We start from the raw sequence: 20,648 nt of genomic DNA on the forward strand, positions 1-20,648 counted from the left end.
ACAGGTTTAGCCTCAAAACCCTCAAAGCCCAAAGATGTCCAAGGAGTCTTGCTTGCCTATAGGAAAACTGCATTTCTGAATTTGCCAGCCCATATTCCTTGTGCAGACTTCGGTAGGCAGGTGATGGGATTCATCAGCATTTCCCCTGAATCCCTGGTCTGCTGTGCCTTCTTCCCTCAGCCTTTTTTGCTGCTTGTTAGGTTATACTAACAAGGGGTGGCCCTGGACAGTGAAATGGAAGATCAACCAGTGGGTAAATTGAAAGACGATCACCTTTTCTGGTAGACAATCTTACCTTTATACTTTCAATTGCAGGGTGGTTTAGCGCTCTGCTCTCTGCCTGGCTGGCTGCAGCCAGCTATTATTTGCTGACTTGGAAATAGATAACCAGATTTTAGAAGCAGAATTGATCCAGGGCAGTTTAGATTCTAAAAAAAAAAAATACAACAGCAGTTTTCAAACTAAGCCTTGGACTTACCTTTCAGAATCCTCCTCGCAAGACAACCCACGGCATCTGTTAATCCAGTGCCAGAAGTTCTTTGTTTTAGCTGTGCTTAAAATTACTTTCTGTAGCAGAGAAACAAGGTTTGGTTTTAAAATCAAAAAGCTCACGCCATTCAACTTTTTGTAGGATTCAGGGACGAAGATTTCTCTGCACTAGAACCCTTCTAAATCCTTTCAGGGAGCTCTATGTCTGTTCAACAGGTAACATTGTCAGAGAAATTGAGATTGAGTTTGAGTTTGTGATTGAGATTGAGATCGTAAATGTTCCTTGACTCAAATTCTCAGGAAGTCTGACAGACTTGCTGGTGCAGATGTGTAAGCCAGGGAGCAGTCATACTTATGTTTGAATTTATTGTTTTGCTGCTTTTTTTCTCTGTGAGATAACTCAGAATGACAACAGCTCTCCAGTCGAAATATTATAATACAGAGATCTGCAGTGTTTGGCTCATGGAGGAACTGTTCCACACCATTCCCAGAAATCTGCGATTGCAGTCCAGGCTATCTTAGGTTAGGGTTTTAAATTACACCTCCCAGAGACATTTGGGTGTCTTCCAAGTTTAAATTAGCTTTGCAAGTGTTTTACCAGGGACCCATGTCTCCTCTGCTGCTTAGACAAGAGCAGCATGGTGTCTCCCAAAAGTCTGGCTCCAGAGTAATCTGTTACAGAGCCCAGGGGCAGCAGGGAGTCATAAAATAGCCAAATGACAGACCCTCGCAAAGTCCATATCACTGTGTGGGAAGGAAAACAGAGCTTTATAAGCTTATCGCTGTGCTCCGGCTGTCTGTTGGAAGGACGGGGGTTCCTATTAGACCGTGTATTTGTTTTAGAGAAAACTTCCCATAAATCACTGAAAAAGAAAGCATGTATATCTTAACTTCATTAGGACAGTTGTTGGAGGACTGTTAAGAGGTCATACGATATTCAGCCCAATCTTTAGATGTTAATGGCATAGCCGTATCAGGAAATGAGGTATTAGAAATGTTTGTTTCTTTCTGCGTTGTGTGGCTTGCTGTTTAGAAGTAACAACTAGAAAACCCAAAGAAACTGTATTTTGGAAGCAGCTTTGTGGACCTGTCTGCTGTTTCAGTGAGCTTTCCCTGTGACTCTGCCTGGTTTCCGAAGGGCTGATGAGATGTGGAAGTGGCTGTTTGTTGCCCTCCTCCTCTGTCTGCGCTGTTCCTAGGGACGTATTCAGGCTTTGCTGGAGAGTGCACTGCGGTTTGAGCGCTGACTGTAACACGAAGCCTCCCATTGCTCAAGCTACATGGTGCCAACTTGCTTGTTAGACCAATGCAGGGTTTTAAATGCTAGTGCATGACTGCCCCAAATTACACCCAGGCACGTATGTGCTCCTGTGCCTGTTGCAGGGGAGGTTGGGCTCTGGTCTGCTGCACAGTTTTTTGTGTGCAAGGTGCTGGAAAACTTCCTCAAACTTGGAATTGCCATTAATTTGACCCCCAAAGTGTTGCTTATAAGAAATGCAGGTATGTCATTTACAGAGAGAAATTTAGCCTGTTGTCTGCATAAGTGGCCCTTCTTAGATGGGGTCTTTACCTGCTGAAACAAATGTTTTCTGCCAGTCAGCATCAATTCTCAAATAAAGGGTCACTCTTAGATCTCATCTCCCTTGTATAATCCTCTATTATCTTGTTATTAAAAGTTTTGCCATCTGAAATCTCTTAAATCCCACAATTACCCTGCCATCTAATACAAACATCCCTCTGAGATCCTCTTAGCGGCATATGTTCAACAGTGTAATTTGGGGAGCCATGAGGGCGGAGGAATTCCAAAGAGCATCGCTGCTCTATATCAAGAAGCAGGGTTTGGCTGCCAGTAATGCCCTGGCACTGTTAAACTACCGAGGTTCGAAAAACATCAATCCATGGCAATCATGAATAAATGGATTGCAGTAAATCAAGCTCATTTGAAAAGGTCTCATTACCATTTGGTCATACAGAGCTGCTGGTTTGGTCAGGGTGGAGCTAACCAGCTCCTTGAACCTGTGACGTTCCCATCATTATTAAGCTCAGTCTTTTTTATTTACACTTCGTAGTAAGCAAGTAAGCTGAATTAATAGTGACACAAATACCAAATATCCTTGATTTCTTAAAGCAAGATGGATGCTTCTTTGCAGAGTACCTGAACATTAGAAAGCTAACCAAAATGCAGTAAAGGCATGGGTAGTATTTCCCTTGGTCATAACACATTTTGGATCAGGTACTGAAAGAGTCACTGCTTTTGTTTAGTGTAATGACCTGCTTAACTTTCCCAACACTGACATTACCCATGTTAAGAATTAAGCTTGCAGTATAGTGCTTTGCAGAATAAAAACCTAATTAATAGGCCTATTAGTTTGGTATTAATATTATTTGTTGTATATAATGCCAGTCCAAAGACTATACTGCATTTAGTACTTTACAGAGGTTTACAGTGGGTTCCCAAAACATGTTTTGTAGTATTGGTATAGGTGAGGCATTTCTACAGCAGTGATTCCAGCCCAGGCAGTGCAGAGGGATGGTCTGGGGAGAGAACAGCAGCTGTCCGAGAGCACTGCTAACTGCACATGAGGCTTAACAGCAGACAGGACAAATGCCTTTGCCGAGAACTCCAGCGTAAAAGGATGGTATTGAACGCCAAAGTATTGGCTAATCCATAGCACCATAAATATGCATCCACATTAATAAAATATAGAGGCCAAATGGCAGGGCTGTCCTTTCGTGCGGAATAGACTCTAAGCTGACAGTGAAGCAAGGTCCTGTTTGATGTAATGTGGCATTATTTCTTCTCCTGCAGCTCATGCTGTTATTTATCTTCCACTTGCAGCTTCTCGCAGTCAGTGAGCAGAGGCAATTTCTAGTGTGCAGACAAAGAGCTCGTTCAGCAGCATCTGTCTCTAAACACTTCCTCTGGGGTGGACCCCATCTTTCTTCTTTAGTGTCAGCAAGGCGGCTGGTGGTAGCCTGGGGAGGTCTGAGCTGAGCTGAGGCTCTGCTTGGGAGAGCTACCTGCCCAGCCTTTGGGTGGAAGAGCACTGCCTCCACGAGTTTGCCATCAGAAACGTAGGGTGGCATCTCACCGGAGCAGCAAAGGACAAGGAGAGCACTTCCACATCGATTTACCCCTCGTAACTCACAGCAGTTGTACAGACGGGCTTTCAGCCAGGTTGCAGGTTACCACAGAAACAGCATTCCCTGTTATCACCTATTCCCACGGGAAGGTCTGTACCACTTGTTCTGACTGTTGTTCATTCAACAGCCCTTCCCCCAAAAAAGAGAAACCTTTGCGTGCTTTCCTTTTTTCCATGGAGTTTTAGGAGCATCCGCTGCTAAAAGGGTCATGTCCCTGCTTGTAATTAAGCAGGCAGATTTAGAGCTTGCTGCAAACACTGATGAGATTATTGTTTCTCAGCACTTTAAGATAAATCTGCATGAATTCATGGGTGACAGTCTGAAGGAGATCTCTTCCATCTCCTTACCCCAGGGCTGATGTCCTGTATCTAGGATACAGCAGTAAATCCCACACTCTTCTAATTAGCCCTGCTACTTCTGCAGAGCCTGTCTGGGGAGCTCCCCGGTGCCCGAAAAGCTGTGACCACAAAAGTGGCAGGGGAGCGTTTGGTGATGCAGTGCTCCAGCATCGCTTCCCACCCTCTCTGCTGAGGCCAGGGGTGCCCCAGCGTGGCTGTTGCTGCCTGCTGAACCCCATCCCAGGTTACCTGTCTTTGCAGCCCCTCGCGGCCCACATAACCGCAAGCAGCATTTCGGGATGGTACGGCCAAGGCACTCAGTGTGGCAGCAGAAAGGTTGTGCTGCCTTCTTGCCCCTCGCTCCCAGGTGGTGTTTTAACAAATTCCGGCCAAGTCGCCTTGTTCCAGGAGCAAATTAACCCACGGCTGCCGCCCTGCGCTCTGCAGCCCCAGCAGCAGCAGTGTGGGTTTCCCCCAGCGGCAGCGATCATGTAGACGAATACAAGAGTAATTGTGTAAAAGGGCTACTGGGACAGGAATGTGTTTTCTTTCTCAGCTGCTCTTGCCAGCTCGCAGACATCTCCTCCTCGCAGCGGCTGGGCTGTGACAAAGCGATGTGTCTTCATGCCACACTCGTCTGCCTGATGGAGCGACTTTTCCTCGGTGCGTTCTTGCTGCAGGTTGTTGCTGCTTGGTGGAAGATACCGGGCTTTGCATGGTTTCTCTGTCCCCGTGTCCCACTGAGGCGGTGACATACAAAGCCAAAGGGAGAGCTGGCAGGCAATTAGCGACTCAGAGGAGCAAACCACAAGCAGTTCACTCAAAACAAGGCAGTTGCGGTGTCTCCTAAGGCTCAGGCTCCTCTTAGTGCTCACCTTCAGTGTCTCATGCCACTGGCCATGTTCAGCGAATGGCAATGGGCTCAGGGCTTGGCCATTAAAACGAGTGGGATGCAGGGCTGTCTTTAACTTGAAAGCAGAACGTGGGCCCCATACTTTAAAAGGAGTTTTTCAACTTAGATGTATTTTTTTTAAAAGTAATGCGTGACACACTCAAGCTGAGGACATTCTGCACAACAGCTGTGTCAGAGAGATTTGACAATACCAGGATTTGATGTCAATTATAACTGCTAGAAATCTGATTGCAATGGCTGGCAGGTTATCTGTGTAATAATGGGTATGTTATAAAATAGGTTGCTTAGCATCTTTGGGGCTCTCTGCTCTAGTTCTGGGGAAGAAAGCTGTGCTATCTGCCTTTTGCTTCCTTCTCCCTTCCTTTAGTATTTAAGCTTGGGTACACTGACTGATCAGAGGGTCAGAAATACCATTAAAATTGGGCCATATTTATCAGAGACACAACTTAAAAGATAGAGAACTTTTGTACGAACGCACAATAGTGAGGCTGAACGGCAAAGACCATTTTACTTTGTCATGAGACAAATGACTGAAAATATCTTACCTCCGTTATGCAACTTAATGGTACAGCCTCTTTTTAAATGTTGTGTTTCAGTTCTGGAAATGATAGAGAAAAAAAAATTGAAAGGATTCAGTGAAGGGTAATGAAAATTATTGGAGGCACAGAGAACCTTTCATATGAGGAGAGATGTAAAAAGATTAGGCCCGCTTAGTTAAGACAAGAGATGAATAAGCAGAGACATGATAGAGAGATGTGGGGTAATGAACGGCACAGAAGAGGCACACTGGGTACTTTCATGTGCTGTTTTCCAAAATTAAAAGCTGAGAAAAGAAAGCTGTAAGAAAAATAAGACAAGAAATTTGCTTATGATAAAAACCAACAATGGACACATTTTAAGTATGTTTTCCGCAGTGCTGGCTTCACCTGTGGAAGCCACTGTCGCAGAGAGCAGAGATAATGAGCTTAGGAAAATTACGAAAAGGATTGGCTGCTCTGGGGAAAATCGTGAGCCTACTGAGAGGAAAAGGGAGTTCTCCTGTAGCTTTGAATGAGAGCAGGATTCACCAGCTGGCATGATCCCAAGGCTGCTGAAATGAACTGCCAGCCTCAGTGGGCTCTGGGTATTCATACACTACGCACAGCTACCAATGCACTAGGTATAGATAGTTACCTGCTTCAGCTGCCTTCGGTGATGTAAGATGACTCCATTTCTCATTCAGGTTGAGCAAGCGGGATCTCTCCCAGCACATTTTCAGGGAGCACATCTTTTCCAACATCCCTGTTTTCTGTAATGTCCATGCACGTCATGTGTTGAGGCAGCTCTTGCTTTTCAGTTGACCTGCTCGGAGGGTAGCTCTTGGTGCTTTGCTCAGCCAGGAAGGTTTAGTTCCTCTGCTTGACTCAGTCATGTGGGACGGAGGATCATGAGAAGCTGTAGCAGATCAGATCCAAGGTCCAGCAAGTTCACCACCCAAAGATGATCGGTGGCGCATACCTAGGGAAGAATCAGAGTGTGGAAGTACAGGGAAAACATGCGGGATAACTTCCATCTCCCGTTTTTCAACTGGAGATTTCCTTAGCCAGAAGCTATAGTGATGTTGACCAGTCCTTGACCAAACCTGGGAGCGCAGTCCATGAATTAGAGGGTTTTATCATGCAATACAACCTTTGGCTAGACATTGAGAAAGTTATTCTAATCTTTCTTTTTGTCGTGGTTTAAGCCCAGCTGGCAACAAAGCACCACGAGGCCGCTCGCTCACTCCTGCCCCCGGTGGGATGGGGAGGAGAAAATACAAAGAAAAGCTCGTGGGTCGACACAAGGACAAGGAGGGATCACTCACCGCTTAAGGTCACAGGCGAAAACCAGACTCAACTTGGGGAAAAAAAAACCAAAATCAATTGAATTTGTTACCAATCAAATCAAAACAAGGATAATGAGAAGTAAAACCAAATCTTAAAACCCCTTCCCCACACCCCTCCCTTCTTCCCAGGCTCAACTCCACTCCCGGTTTTCTCTCCCTCCTCCCCCTGAGCAGTGCAGGGGGACGGGGAATGGGGTTTGGGGTCAGTTCATCACACGTTGTCTCTGCCGCTCCTTCCTCCTCAGGGGGAGGACTCCTCACTCTTCCCCTGCCCCAGTCCTTCACGGACTGCTCCAGCGTGGATCCCTTCCGTGGGCTGCAGTCCTTCAGGCACAGACTGCTCCAGTGCGGGCTGTCCCATGGAGTCCCGGCCATCCTGGGCTCCTCCCCGGGCTGCAGGTGGGCATCCGCTCCACCGTGGACCTCCATGGGCTGGGGGGGGACAGCCTGCCGTCTCACCACGGGCTGCAGGGGCAGCCCCTCCTCCCCCGTTCCTCCTCCCCTCCTTCTTCACTGACCTCGCTGTCTGCACGGGGGTTTCTCTCACCTTCCACTCCCCTCTCCGCCGCAGGTTGCCCTTCTTAAATCTGTTCTCCCAGAGGCGCTACCGCCGTCGCTCATGGGCTTGGCCTTGGCCAGAAGTGAGTCTGACTTGGAGCTGGGGAAGCTTCTAGCAGCTTCTCACAGGAGCTACTCCTGCAGCCCCTCCCCCACTACCAAAACCCTGCCACACAAACCCAAAACACTTTTTAAACCCCAAACCCATACTTACACTAGTAGAGAAGATCTCTTTCCAAAGGGGCTTAATTACAGATTAAGATATAGGCTTTCCTTTACAGATTTTGAAGCAGTAATGGGACTTCTGTATGTCTGAAACAATAAAAATTAAATATGATTTAAAAAACAGCTTGTAGGTAATAGTAGGATTGTATCACATATGTTGATCTTCTCTGCTGGTCTGGTTTAGAGCCCTCAGACAACTTGATGGGCACTTACTGCTTAACGAACCTTCCCAAGTTGCACAAAACAGGCAATGCTAGTTTCTTCTTTTATCTTATTAGAATTTCACTGATTTTGAACTAGGACAGGTGCCTAAAAGCCACAGAAATTATAAAAGGGTAGGTGCAAGCATTAGAAGGTATTAAAATATTTATAGAGGACTTGATCATTCAGGTAATTGCAGAGGTTTCCTTGTACCACGCTTCCAGGATCAGCAGAGGTGCACGTGATGCAGAAGCACTGATGCAGAAGAGAAGCATTTGGGGGCAAAGTGGATCTTCTGTCTTTCTTATTCATACCAAGTAAATTACATCTCTTGACTTTGTGGGATGGATTAGGAAAGGGACCTGTGTTTGACATCTGTGAGGTGTTCTCCTGGGCATCTTGCAGAAATTTTAAACCACATTACAAGCTTTCTCTAACAGGATTAATTTCCTCTGCAGTATTCAGAAGAGTGTCTTCTTTCTGCATGTATCACGCCTTAGTTCTCTTGCCCCAATTAAGGAGTGCTTTGGTTAATCAACACAGTCATAGAAGTGAAGCATCACCAAAAGACAGGGGAGCAATAATATGATCATGCATAGTTCCTATCTCAATTAAATTTCAGCATTGTTTACAGTCACTGAGTCTTCTTCCCTGGGGTCATCAGGCAGTACATCCATTCTATGGGCAGAGCATGCTGAGAGGTGACGCACCAAGCTTTAAATAGGTATTTATTGATGTGCCTAAATACCACTTAAAAATCTGGGCAAAGATGCCTTGGACAAGTTTTCACAACTGTGTCACTGAGAAGGCTAGAAAAAGAGGAATGAACAAAACTTAAACCTCTAAATCTCTGTATTCATAATTAGTATGATTTCTGCTTCAGTTCACTGTGTGTGTTTTTCCCTGAGTTTGTGCATTTGATTTGCTGTACAAAGGAACAACGCCAAGGGAATAATTACAGGGTCTTTTCAATACTTTTCTCATAGATTCAGAGAATACCTAGTGACAACCAAAAATCTTACTCTGCAGATGCTGGATATCCAGCTGCTTCCTTGGGCTCCATTTTACTCTTCCTGGAAGCTTTGTCCTAAATAAATTTACACACCCCTGACAGGTTATGTTTCACTTGGTAAATTCCTGCTTATTGCACTATCCCAGGCAATTCCATGCTATGGAGCTGTTTGGGATCACCTTCCAGGAAAATTGTTCCATCCTATCACTCTTGCCAGTAAGTAGGTTTCCTGACGAAATAATTTAGTGTATCTTTTTCTATAGAATTTTGAATTTAATTTTCTTCCTGGCATGGTTGCATGACCGGTACACGTGCCTTCAGATTGTAGTGAACTCAAGGGGAATTACAGCCTTCCACAAATTGCTGTTCAGCAGTATTTTTTTGTTCTAGCAGCAGTTAGTTCAGCTTTAAAGCACCTCCTGAGGGCTTTGTGCTACCTATGATGTCTTTATGAGAACTCACCTGGAAGAGGCGTAGCCGAAATGGAAGCTCCACACTGCACTGGTACAGCATGTCTTCAAAAGCACACACCGCTTTTTGATGAGCATGTCTTTTACTGTGACTGGCAACTGTTGTATACAGTCACGATTACGTTTAGTTGTAGACTTGGCAGTGCTGGGTTAACGGTTGGACTCGGTGATCTTAAAGGTCTTTTCCAACCTAAATGATTCTATGATTCTGTGATTCTACATGGTCAAAGTGTCTTCCTAATTACGGTCCTACAAGACCTGTACATATTCATATATTGCGAGTTGCTCCCACTGAAATCATGAGGATTCCTCAAAATAGGTAAATTTAAGGAAAATGGACAATATTGTGGAATCGGAACGTATCTGTGGGAACTGTAATACATCTGATCCAGAATAAATTGCTTCAAGATAATTGTAAATTTCCATTCCTATAGCAAACAGCTTTCGGTGGCTTCACGAAATACCGGTTTCTTCAGAGAGTCTTCTCACACTGGTGATCTAAAAGCTGTTATTTCTGATAACGTTAAAGTTGGAAGTATTCACATCTTGTGCTGTTGATATCACTGCACATTACAGGGTGATGATCCAGAGGATACACCCTGGAACTTCACATGCCAAGATGGAGAAAATCAATCTCTGTTAATAAAAAAAGGCAGGCTCAGTGGCGCAGAAAATCACTACTCTGGAGCCTTAAAGAGGCTCCTTCAAAAATTCATGATTATAGAATGGAATCCTGGGCTACATTATAGTCCTGAAAGAAATCAGGATATGGAGAAAAAAAAAATCCAATTTTCATTAGGTGGAGAAAATAAAGAATAAATCCTATAAGCAAAGTCATTGATCACATGGAACATAATTATATGCTCAATATGTAAGAACATTTTTCAAGTTTCCCGAGTACCCAATACTTTTCCCCAATACTTTTCAAAGTTAATTTTTCTTTTCTTGTTTGTTTATTCATGCCCCTAGCACTAAATCCATCTGAATAAAATTTCTGATTGTTCTGGTGAACTGCTGTAGGGTAGCTGCAGGACATTCAACCTATAGTGAGTGATATACAAACATTGAACAAACTAATTCAGTATTGACCTAATGACTTAAACGTACTACTCCGTAAAGTATTTGGTGATGTCCCCTGCTGATGGTATCCACGATGCAAATATAGTATGCAATAAATAGCAGAGAACAAACGTCTTTGCCCTCCTTATGTGCACTGTGCCTACAGCCATCCTGACGAGACGCCTCTATAATACGACAGAAACTTGAAGAGAATAAATACCTTTCTTAAAAGCAGATTTCCCATTTTCTGTCTATGGGAAGTCTGAATTCCTGCCTCATAATCATTTGGGGCCCAGAATAATTAATATTCAGTCCTGCATTGTAGGTGGGTGTGATGGCTGATAATTTGGATGGTCTTTGGCTTGAAACATGGCTTTTGCACAATTAGAGCAGGAAGAATTCCAGCTTCACTTTTACAGTATTTTAGTTTTCAGCCTTGGAATACCTGTAATGCAGTATTTGTATGGGAGAGACTGAATTATTTTAGATATAATCTAGTCAGCTGCCTGGAAATACAGCCACTCTAAGTGTATGCTACAAGGCTTTGTTACCATATTATCATACATCAAATTATTCTTTTTTAATTATTTTTCACATATTTAATGCAGCTGCAGATCTATTCATGAAGGAACATTTCAGTAGTTCAGCTGATCAGCTCAAAACCAAGAAGAAGCTCCTGACAGTTCATCTTCTTGCTTGGCTGAGTCATGACTACAGTGAATCCAGCACTTTATTTATTCATTCATTCATACATTCATTCATTCATTGTTAGGGTGCATGTGTGAGGGGCTTGGGTGAGTGCAGTTTACTGTCGTGTACGTGCCATCATCCCAGACTTCTGAATTAAGCTGAGATTGAAATACTATTTCACACAAAAACTTATTTTTCATCTGGTTTGTGTAACAATATATTCATAACATTGCACTTCTCGGAACTCATTCGAATTATTTTCATTGCAAAGATGGACAAAGAGGACAGCTGAGAGACAGGAAAAAACGGGCTTTAGAATTCAATACTTATTTATAAATTTTCCATGGGATTGACTATATGAGCTAGAAAAGTTCAGTTTTAATTGGGGCACTCGGCCCTCTCCCAAATTTAACTTGCCCTTCCTCAGTACCTTATTAAAGAATTTGCCAGCAAAGATAACATAATGGCCAATTTGCACTGTATTTTGAACTGATGTGCTGATAGAAGTCCTGTCCGTACCCAGTTGGGTTGGCATGTGGACTTGCCAAGCTCAGAAAAGTACATTTTAATTGTAATGCCCTCAAATCAGGAGCACATTTGTTAGCATTCCTCATTCAGAGCTTCTCTCTGCAGTTCTCCTCCCCAGCTCTTTTTTTAACGAGTAGGAAAGACACATGTTGGATTAAACTAAAGGCAAGTGATGGGTGGGAACAACCTCTTGCAAAAGGTAAGCAGCGGCTTAGTATTCAGGAGCAAGCAGAGCACTTCAGCTTCAGCAAACAGCTCACGTGGCATCTACTTTTATTTGGCAAGGAGGATGCCTTTCCCACTGTGCAGCACCTTTCTGAAGCTGCAGCCAAGGAATTAAGCAGATGTCAGTCAAGACAAAGAGGCACAATTCTGCGCCAAGCCAGTCAGGTGAATGAGGTGGTCTGCTTTAGTGCTGGAAAAATGGGGAGGGAATTTGTCACGGTAACTGAGCACGTTACAGAGAGGTGGTTTTGTTTCCGCTGTTTGTCATGAGAAATCACCACCGTGGTAGTTATTGCTGAATTGCAGGATGCTCCAGGGAGGGGATTACCGTCTGCGATGCTCACGGGGGATGGCTGTCACGCTGGTGTGCACCATCAGGCCGGTGTCTGGCTGTACGTGGGCTCAACCGCAAACTCACAGCAAGCAGCGCAACGCTTCCACTACGGCTTGTTAGCACAAGCCTCACAGCCAAGGGAAAAATCAGGGGTGAGGGAGTTTTTTAGTGTCTTTTTTTCTGTCTCCCCACCGTTTCTGTCCCCCCGTTTCAAGGGACTCTGCGGGCTGTTGGCTCCTGCTGCTCATAGCGACGTTAACTTGCTTCCTAAGAGAGCCAGAGTAAATGTTCCGGTTCTGTTTGCAATCTGACCCTCTGCTGCTGTGTACAAGCAGGCCTTTTGTACCCGAAACAGCTCCAAATTACTGTACATAAACCATAATCTTCCAGTGGGAGCACTGTAGTTTTCCATTTTGCTGCTAATTGGATGATACTCTTGCAATAGTCTTTGTTAACATGGCTAGCGCTGGGCAGGGTACAGTGATGGAAGGCTTGTATTTAGAAATCTTGCAAAAATGCAGTCACTGTCCCCATTTGACAGCAATTGAAACTAATCGTCAATTAACTAAATAACGGCCAATTAGCTTGAAGAAAAAAGAAGAAAATTGCTTACTTCACATTCTTTGTTGAAGCAAATGCCAGTCAGAGGATGGGAGGTTTTCTCTTTCTCCTGTGAGAAGACAAAATGGGAAAAGATGTGCAGAAAATGCACAGTGGTTTGTTTTTTTAAATACCATCTTTTTCTCACACAAGAATATTTGAGAAACTAGATAAGAACATCTTAAGCTCCTGAGACATTCAATTTCCTTTGATTTTTTTTAAATCAAAATTAAAATCATATGCAAGCACAATTTTTCCTCCTTTCTTTCATGCCACTGTAGGATACTTTAAGCACAAGGGCAGCTCCACTGAAGCTGGCTGCCTTCACAAGGAAGGACCAGCAAACAAGAGGCTGCTGTGCGGTGCGATGACAGGCAGGATTGTGATGTTAAGATTTGCATCACCAGACCAAGCCCTTCCTCTTTCATATTTAATGGACTTTTAGGGGTCCATAGGTGAGACATTGTCAGAACTTTTAATGTTAAAAAACCTGAAGCACCCAGAGGCATTGGGAAGCAGCTGAGTGGTGCTGTCAGGACTGTCATTTTGGTCTTAGATCCCTCTAAGACCCACGTTTCATGTCTGTATCCTTTTTTGAATCTGGGCAATAGTGCCAAAAGGTATTGATTGAGTCAAGACCGTTGCACAGTGGAAGCCAGTCACACCACTGGCAGGAAGAAAAAGTCTTTCTTCTGGATTATTGCTCTTCATTTTAACTGTTAGCCTAATACCATCTTCCCAAAAGAAGCAGTGCAATTCAACATGAAGACTAAAGCTTGATCCTACAGGCTTTCAGCTGTGGTACCGTTTAACTCTTGCCAGTCCCAGAGTCTGCAGTGGGTCTCCGACAGCTGGTTTCACTGGATGATATGCTGGGCAGAGAAAGAGCATAGATGAGACCAAAGAGGCAGCTGCTACAAGCTAACTTAATATTGCTGCGTTAGTAAGAAGCGACCATTTACTCATGGCATCTTGGCTTTGAATTTTTATTGCACTTTCCTCAAAGGCGGTTAAGGCCAGCAGTTAATGCGCAAAGGCGTTACGTGGCCTTGCTTCTCGCCTGTGGGGCTGGACCACAGCTGGTCCCTTGGGGTTGACATCAGGGCTGTGTCTGCCTAATATCCGTTAGTTGCATCAGTCAATAATTCTTCACTTAGACTTTTTACTCGTTCAAAAAGATTTTATTATGCTACTTTGAGCTGCTCACAGCGTCATTTCACGGGTTTCAAATTGTGTTACTCTTTTGTTAATACTTTAGGGCCTGTGTTTCATAATTGGATAGTGGAGGGTGAGAGGTATGTCTTCTAACCATCAGGAAAGCAATGAATATTGGATGCTTTTTCATTAACTGATGTGAGATTCAGCACTGCACATATTGATCTGTTACTTTCTTACAGGAACATTTTACACCTGAATGCAAGTTCAAAGAATCAGTATTTGAAAACTACTACGTGACGTATTCTTCAATGATCTACAGACAGCAACAGTCTGGCCGGGGTTGGTATTTGGGTCTTAACAAAGAAGGAGAAATAATGAAAGGAAACCACGTGAAGAAAAATAAACCTGCAGCACACTTTCTTCCAAAACCATTAAAAGGTAATTTCTTGGGTTTGCTCCATCTATCTGAACTGACATTATCTTATGTTAGAGATGTTTAATTGCTGTGCATACATATTGGAAGGGTTCAGCTACTTATATAACAGGAGTATAATGTTCTGTAACACACTGTTAGTGTAACCAGAGCTGCATTTCTTTAGGTTTCTCTACGTTACCTCTGCATTTCTCTCATCTAACCAAATACGTGTATTAGTTTCTTTGTGCCCAAAGTCCGCACTGTCTCTGTTACAGATAATGAAGGCTCTACCTGGAATGGCTCAAACATCTGCTGACAGGCCGTCAGTGACTTGCTGTATAGCTTGTCAGTCTGTGATTTATGTTACAGGATGTTTGTTTGTCTATTTTTGCCTGAGATAAAGCTCTAATGTGCGGTGCTTATTGAACCCCAATTAATGTGGCATCAGCGTATGACATTAAAGGTAATAATGCATGTGGCATACATATACCGCTGTGTATTAAAAGCCAGGATGTACAGTCATCCCAGTTAACTGAAGGATCTGAATCAGGACTGTGGTCAGACTTGGCTCCCTCTTCGGTCAATGCAAAGAGGGAGATCTCAGTTGATGTATGGAGGTGCTCCTTTTCTCCAGAAGAACTAGCTTCCATACGCTCCTTCCTTAAGAGGAATGAAGCCTTCTACTTCTGGGTTATGCTCTTAGGTAGCCTTTTAAGGCAGTGTCATTTTGAAATCAGAGAGGATATTTCAAAGGTGCACGGCCCTGGGTGGATGCTGGACTAGTTTGGCAGTCTACGTTTAGGACTAGCTCTTAAGCAACTGATGTCGAGGTTGATCCTCACTTCTAATGTGTGTGAAACCAAAGCAAACAGAAGACTGAAAATCCACTTTTGCACCTATCTGCTTAGGCTATGTATACTAGTAACAGGTCAATCACAGCTGTTGACAGTGCCACTTCACCATTAATAAGGAAATGTTGATTTACATCAGCTTAGGTCTATCCTTCAGACTGTAAATGCAGTGGGCAGGTGGGTGATTTAACTGGGAGAGGCAGGGAGCTGTGATTTTTCCCTTCTCTAAAATGTCATTCCCTTGAAACGGACATCAGAGGTTCTTGGGGAGTGTTTGGAATGGAAGAGGTCTCCTTCCTACGTTTCTTTCATTCACCCCTTACATTGCATATTGCTGAATGACAAATCCCAACGTTTCACAGCCGGACTTTGCACCAACAGACTGAGTAGCCCGTAATGTGTGCTGACGTGCTGCCTCTCTTTTGCTTTGCAGTGGCCATGTACAAAGAGCCTTCTCTCCACGATCTCACAGAGTTCTCAAGATCTGGAAGTGGGACCCCAACAAAGAGCAGAAGTGTTTCAGGAGTGCTAAATGGGGGTAAATCCATGAGCCAAAACGAGTCAACGTAGCCAGGTTCAGGCAAGCCAAGTGCTCTCTAAACAGAACCTTACCTCTGGATGCAGTTGAATTCTTACTAGCAGTCTTTCATCCAAACGTTCAATTGCCCAGGACAAGCCACCGAACTTGCATAGGTCACTCGTTTATCAGCCATTAGATCTACTGGTTGTCAAAGGATATACCCCAATAATGTAGAATATGCTTGTGCATATCACAAGGCACTTGGATAGCCAGCAAACATAACTGCGGAATAAATCTCGGAGAAGAAATGTCCAGCTCTTTCTCTCTCTCTCTTCTTCTCTCTCTCTTTCTCTCTCTCTCCTATGCTTTGTGGAATACGAAACAAAAACATTTCACAGCATTCACTGCTGATAAGAATTTGCTTTCCAACTCAGAAAAAGACCACTTTTGCTCTTCAAAGGAAATTTTAATGCTTGTATGTTTTATAGGGGCAAACAAAAAACAAATATGTAAACTCTGTTGTTTCCTTGGCTTACCGTTTTATATCTAAGGCTTGATAAAAAAATGTCCTTTAATTTGGAATAGTGCAACTTTTTGATTTCTGAACTCCAATGGGTCTTTAAAGCTATGTCTTTAAAAAAATAATTAAAAATTCAGGGTTGGAACTGAGAGTTGGTGTCTCAGGCTCAAGCAAACAGTGTTCTTGTGGTTTTAAACACAATGAAATATAAATTTTTATAGATTTGTAGTTTCTGGTAAAGTTCTTGTGCTAACCCCAGTCTGTAGGAATCGAGTTGTTTTGTTATCCCAAGTGGAAGTTAACAGAAAGGGATAAAATTATCCTCCAGTGTAGATTTCTCTTAATTCCATTTTGTGTGTCATGTTAAACTATTGTTGTGGCTTCTTTTCTAAAGACAGAAACTGTGGAATTAAGGTGACTTAATTTTTTTATAAGAAACGTCTTATTTGTAAAAGTCCTTCTTTCACTGTAACGGGCACGTGAATATTGTGTAGGAGGAAGCGTTAGGACAGGTTACCCCTAAACAACATACACTTATACATGCTATTGGAAACAATTGTTTAAAAAATGTAGTTAGGTTTCCATTTAGGTCATCATGTCTGTTGCATGGGAGAAAGTTGGAATATTGGCATAGAGTTGCATGATGTGTAAGATTTTGTGCATTAATCATTGTTGGATTCTGTGCTCCAAAACTGACATAGTTCTGTACAGGCAGCTTTCTGCCTCGTACAAAAGAGTTGTTTATTATTTGTTGTATACACAACCATGCACTGAATAAACTATTTATATTAAGATGTACTTTTTAAAAAAGCTTGTTTGATTATATGATGTACATCCGTGATTAATTTCAAGGGAAAGGGTTGGCAGTTAAATTATAAAGTTATAAAAGATGCTGTAATTAATGTTCAAAGTCTTTCTGTGTAATGGGTTGTTCCCCTGTAATGCCATACACCATACAAATGAGAACATGTTCTTTCTTTTGGATATTGTTAGAACTGGTCTTACATGCCCAGCCGAGATACTCAAAACATAGTGACGATTAAGTGCCACAAAGTCTTGGTGACGGCCCCTCTGCCGTGCGCTGCTGGAGCCCCAGTGAATTGCACTCCTCTGCTTTGAGCTTCTCCAGCTTCTCCGTGCGTGTCTGCCCTCCCCGTTAAGACTTTCCTTAGTGCAGCCACGTAGCGCTACCTCGCAGCACACCTCCCCAGAGCCCTCGGGACGGGGGGTCCCAAAGAGAGCCGGTAAGTCAAGCACTGCTTGTGCCGGGGTGGCACCTCGAGGATGCTCGGCGTTTGCTGTGCATCACTGCAGCTACGCTTGAGGGGCCAGCTTTATCTGGTCTCGAGGAAAAAGGCTCCCATGCCTCCCGCCTTTGTGCACGCGCTCTGGAGAGAAAACGTCCCTCTCCGCTGCCTTTTCTCTCCGAAAACATCAGTGAGAACTTTTCTCATCTACAACATCTAGGCAGCTCTGACAGGTGAGCTTCACTCATCAAGGTGTTTCAAGAAGTCCTAGGAGCAACAAGTTTTCATCATGGGTGGCTGAAGAACCAGTTCTGGAAGGGAATAATGGAAATGGAGGCAAAAGCTACCTATAAATGTTAGCCTGAAATTAAAATCAGGTATTCTGCTGTCTGTTCTGCGTGCCTCCCACTTGACCAAGCTGGAATTAGACCTCAGACCAGGCTGGGACAGTGCGGGTTTTTTAAGGTTGGAGCTGAGAGAGGAGGGAAGGAGATTGTGTTTCAGATCAAACCCCCAGATCTGTTGTTTTGTGGCAAATAGTAGGCAAAGAGCTCTGACTTGCTGAGCTCCCATATTGGAGCAGGGTGTTGCCCTCCCCAAATACCACCACCTTGCTGGCCTTCAGAGGGCCTGGGGGTCCTCAGCTTGCCCCTTTCCAAAGGGTGAAGGAGGTGAGAGCACAACCAATGCCATAGAAATCCTTAAAAATTGAAGATGTGGCCGTGATTGCTCCAGAGGTTTTGATAACTCAGCGGGTCTGGAGCATCTGTTCCCTTCAGCTAAGTGTGGTATGCCCTTGTGGAACATTTCTCTTAACCCTCCCAACCCCAAACATCAAACTTACCGAGGTGCACGTTCCAAAAAGGAGTCCAAGTATCTTAGGAACATAAAACCTGATTAAAAATAGATATACGTGTGGCAAAGCTAGTTCAATGCCAAGCGTTTACTATCCTAAAGATAACTGGAGGTCTGCTGCTTTGCTTTATAGCTGCAGTCTTACTGTTATTCCCCATCCCCAGTACCTCCAACCTTGAAGGTCATCTGCAGCAAAAGAAAAATGCTCATCTCACAAATTGTCCCTTCTGAGGTCTGCAGTCTGACCCATCTTTCGTATTGACGTTGGCGTCAGCTGTGAGCATTCACTGCCAAGTCCCTAGTTTCAAAGGTTTCTAATATACCAAGCTAACAAAGGCCACTCTTGGATTGAGATGAGAAGAGAGATATGGTGATAGATGAGCCCTAAACAGCTGCTTCTGATAATTATGTTAAATTTCTGTTCCAACAATAGATTTTCCATCAGATTATTGTGGACTGAAAGGGCTTTACTCCTGATGGAGTCCTGATAGTAGACAAAAGCTCATGTACACCATGAGCAAAGTGGGGGATTATGCCCAGGGTTTTACATGTAGTCTCTGGAGCCATAGACTGGGATTTAATGAGGAGAAATAGAGTTAAACATGCCTTTGCGACAGTGAGGTGAAGGTGATATTCTGACCCAGCCAGCAAAGTCTCTTGGGTAGACAAGAATGTGGCTTCAGCACAGGACCAGATTAAGGAGCCAGACTCCAGAGTATTTACTTATCCTTCAGCACCCGTAAATTAGAAAGTTAAGCAGATGACGTCTGTATAATATGTTCCTTTACGAAATCTGCTAGATGTTGGGAAAATGTCCATATTGATGGTTGTCTATCAAAAGAAAACTTATAGCGGCTGGCCAACCCACTTCGCTCTGCCACGTGTACGGTGGCAGAGTACAGTAAGATGCACATCTGGAATAAGGACAAAGCCCAGGGGCTGGTATGAAACCAAGCTGGCTGTGAGCCACTAACCGTCTGCAGAAGGCACCCTCTCAGGCTCTTCTGTTATTGCCAGTGTGACGGCTGATGCCTTTCATCTGCCGTTTCTCTTGTCCCTGCCTCTCCAGCAACGCTGCCCACGCTCCGCAGCATACCACGGGCCTGGAGTTGGCTCCGGAGGTGCAAAACCGCCACAGCAGCTTTCTGATGCACCTGGGCTTCACTTGGCAAAGCCCTGAGCCACCGCGGGGGCTGTGCAGAGACCTTACGAAAGGCTGACAAATACTACCTGCCAACCCAAAAGAAAACAGGTCACCCATGAAATTGGGAGGAATACTGCTAGGAGCACAACTATTATGAGGCAAAATTGCTGCCTTTTTGTGATCCACCTGTCAGAGCTGCTTTCGTGGAGGTCTCTGCAGGGGACTCGGGCATCGCCTGCTTGGCCTGGTTTTGGGGTGAGGGAGGGGGGGAAGATCTCATCTCTGTATCACAGAGATCTTTCTTTTTTTCTTTTTTTCTTTTAATTTACCTCATGCTACCTCATAGCATGGTTGTATCTCCGTAGCCACTTGCTCAGCCATGTTCATCGCTGGCACGATGGAAGACAATTCCCTGCTTGGGGAAAATAGCTCCAAGTTATCCCAGGGAAGAACAGTGCCCGTTCTGCAGCACCGTCTGGTGTCCCCACCACTGGTTTCCAGCCCACGGGCCAGGTTTTCCAGTGGGATAAAGACGGTGTAACGAGCTCAGGGATGCTGTGGTACGCCAGGCCTCTCCCCAGCTGGGCACCAGCACGAGAGCCAGGTCTGGCAGAGCTCTGCTGTGTCTTGAGTATCTCTGCGTGGAGACCAGAGCCAGCTCTAATGGGTTTAAATGTCTCCCTGACATATCCATGACCAGGACACTTTTGCAGGACAGAATCTGTACGTAACAACCTCCTATCTTCTAATAAATAATTCTCTCTAAAACAGACTCCTCCTTGTCTGGGCTCTGATTTGTATAACTGCAGATATTCAAGGGCTCTCCACCCCACCACCGGTGCACTACACCATTGCTTAGCTTTCCTTAGGATAGAGACCCTTCTGTATTAACATTGTCCTTTTCCTATGTCTTCCTGAACCAGAGAGGGGCGACTTGAGGGGTCAAGCCAAGACCATCACAGCTGGATCCTTCAGTTTGCTGTAGCCTCAACATGGTCCATGGAAGACACAGAAAGTGTGATGCATTTTACTGGCTCAGGGCATGGCAACTCTAAATGTTGGAGCTCAGTTTCTTACATGGTGCAAGACCAAGACAAAAACCACCATGGTTTTGTCTGACTTTGGCTCTGCAAAAATGACATAGAAGCATAGTAGAAAGCCTATTTAAAATAGATTTCTTAGGGAAAAGCCCTACCATGCAATTTACCCTGAATAACACCAGCTTTGGGCTTTTTTTCAGCTCTTTTGGAGGGAGATGTTCTTGACAACTTAAAATTCCCAATTCACG

The 20,648-nt window shown here is 44.2% G+C and overlaps 1 protein-coding gene across 7 annotated transcripts in view; it reads left to right on the forward strand.

Moving 5' to 3' along the window:
• The window catches only part of FGF13 (fibroblast growth factor 13), a 267,134-nt gene extending 247,002 nt beyond the window's left edge, over nt 1-20,132 (forward strand). For all 7 annotated transcript variants that reach the window (XM_029997143.1, XM_029997141.1, XM_029997145.2 and 4 more), the window contains 2 exons: nt 14,048-14,246; nt 15,508-20,132. In XM_029997143.1, coding sequence (XP_029853003.1) covers nt 14,048-14,246; nt 15,508-15,644 — 336 coding nt within the window. In that variant the 3' untranslated portion in view covers nt 15,645-20,132. The remainder of the gene's footprint in view (nt 1-14,047; nt 14,247-15,507) is intronic.
• Nucleotides 20,133-20,648: the final 516 nt, after the last annotated feature.

Source organism: Aquila chrysaetos, chromosome 21, assembly GCF_900496995.4.
Source record: "Aquila chrysaetos chrysaetos chromosome 21, bAquChr1.4, whole genome shotgun sequence".
Taxonomy (NCBI): Eukaryota; Metazoa; Chordata; class Aves; order Accipitriformes; family Accipitridae; genus Aquila; species Aquila chrysaetos.